The sequence below is a fragment of the Dendrobium catenatum genome, unplaced genomic scaffold (genome assembly GCF_001605985.2).
Source record: "Dendrobium catenatum unplaced genomic scaffold, ASM160598v2 original_scaffold_143113, whole genome shotgun sequence".
NCBI lineage: Eukaryota > Viridiplantae > Streptophyta > Magnoliopsida > Asparagales > Orchidaceae > Dendrobium > Dendrobium catenatum.
In genome coordinates, this window is record NW_021461544.1 from 1 (window position 1) to 775 (window position 775).

Here is a 775-nt window from a genome sequence, read left to right on the forward strand (position 1 = left end):
TTCACTGGCCTGAAACTTTCCCGCATGAGATCCTCCATGCCATCGCCAATCAGCCAGGCCAAGGCATCAGCAACAAAGACAGATGTGCACACCAAAGCCTCTCTCAAAGAAGTGGGAGCAGCTGTGGTTGCAACAGCCATGACTGCTATGCTTGCGAGCAATGCTCTTGCTCAGGATGTGCTACTCGGCGCCAGCGACGGTTCACTGGCCTTTGTCCCCAATGAGTTCAGTGTATCATCTGGGGACAAGATTGTATTCAAGAACAATGCAGGTTTCCCACACAATGTGGTGTTTGATGAGGATGAGATACCACAGGGTGTGGATGCTTCTGCCATCTCAATGAGTGAGGAGGATCTGCTCAATGCACCAGGGGAGACTTACTCGGTGACTTTGACTGAGAAGGGCTCCTACACTTTCTATTGTTCTCCACATCAAGGAGCTGGTATGGTGGGCAAAGTGACAGTGAAATGATTGGATATTTGGTCTTCTTTCTGATGAAGTTCTGCAAATTCAAAGTTTTTCGATGAAGAGTCTTCTATATTCTGTATTTTTAGTAGATATATGTGAAGAGTCTCTGCTTATGGTGAATTTTTTCTCCTTTGTTTTGTAATTCATTCAACCTGTGCAGGGGGAAAAAACAGTAAGCATAGTGTTGCTCGCATCAGCTATAATCTGTATTCAGTTGGTTACATAAATGTAGAGCACAATTCATTGTACTGTATCAAATAACCTTTCTAAAACTTAATTTACAATTTGCTTTCCGACACCATCGTTC

The 775-nt window shown here is 43.7% G+C and overlaps 1 protein-coding gene across 1 annotated transcript; it reads left to right on the forward strand.

Moving 5' to 3' along the window:
- Positions 1-6: 6 nt before the first annotated feature.
- LOC110106719 (plastocyanin-like) lies at positions 7-731 on the forward strand. Its single transcript, XM_020836698.2, has one exon. It carries the CDS (start codon positions 25-27, stop codon positions 469-471), a length of 447 nt encoding a protein of 148 aa, XP_020692357.1. The 5' UTR covers positions 7-24; the 3' UTR covers positions 472-731.
- Positions 732-775: the final 44 nt, after the last annotated feature.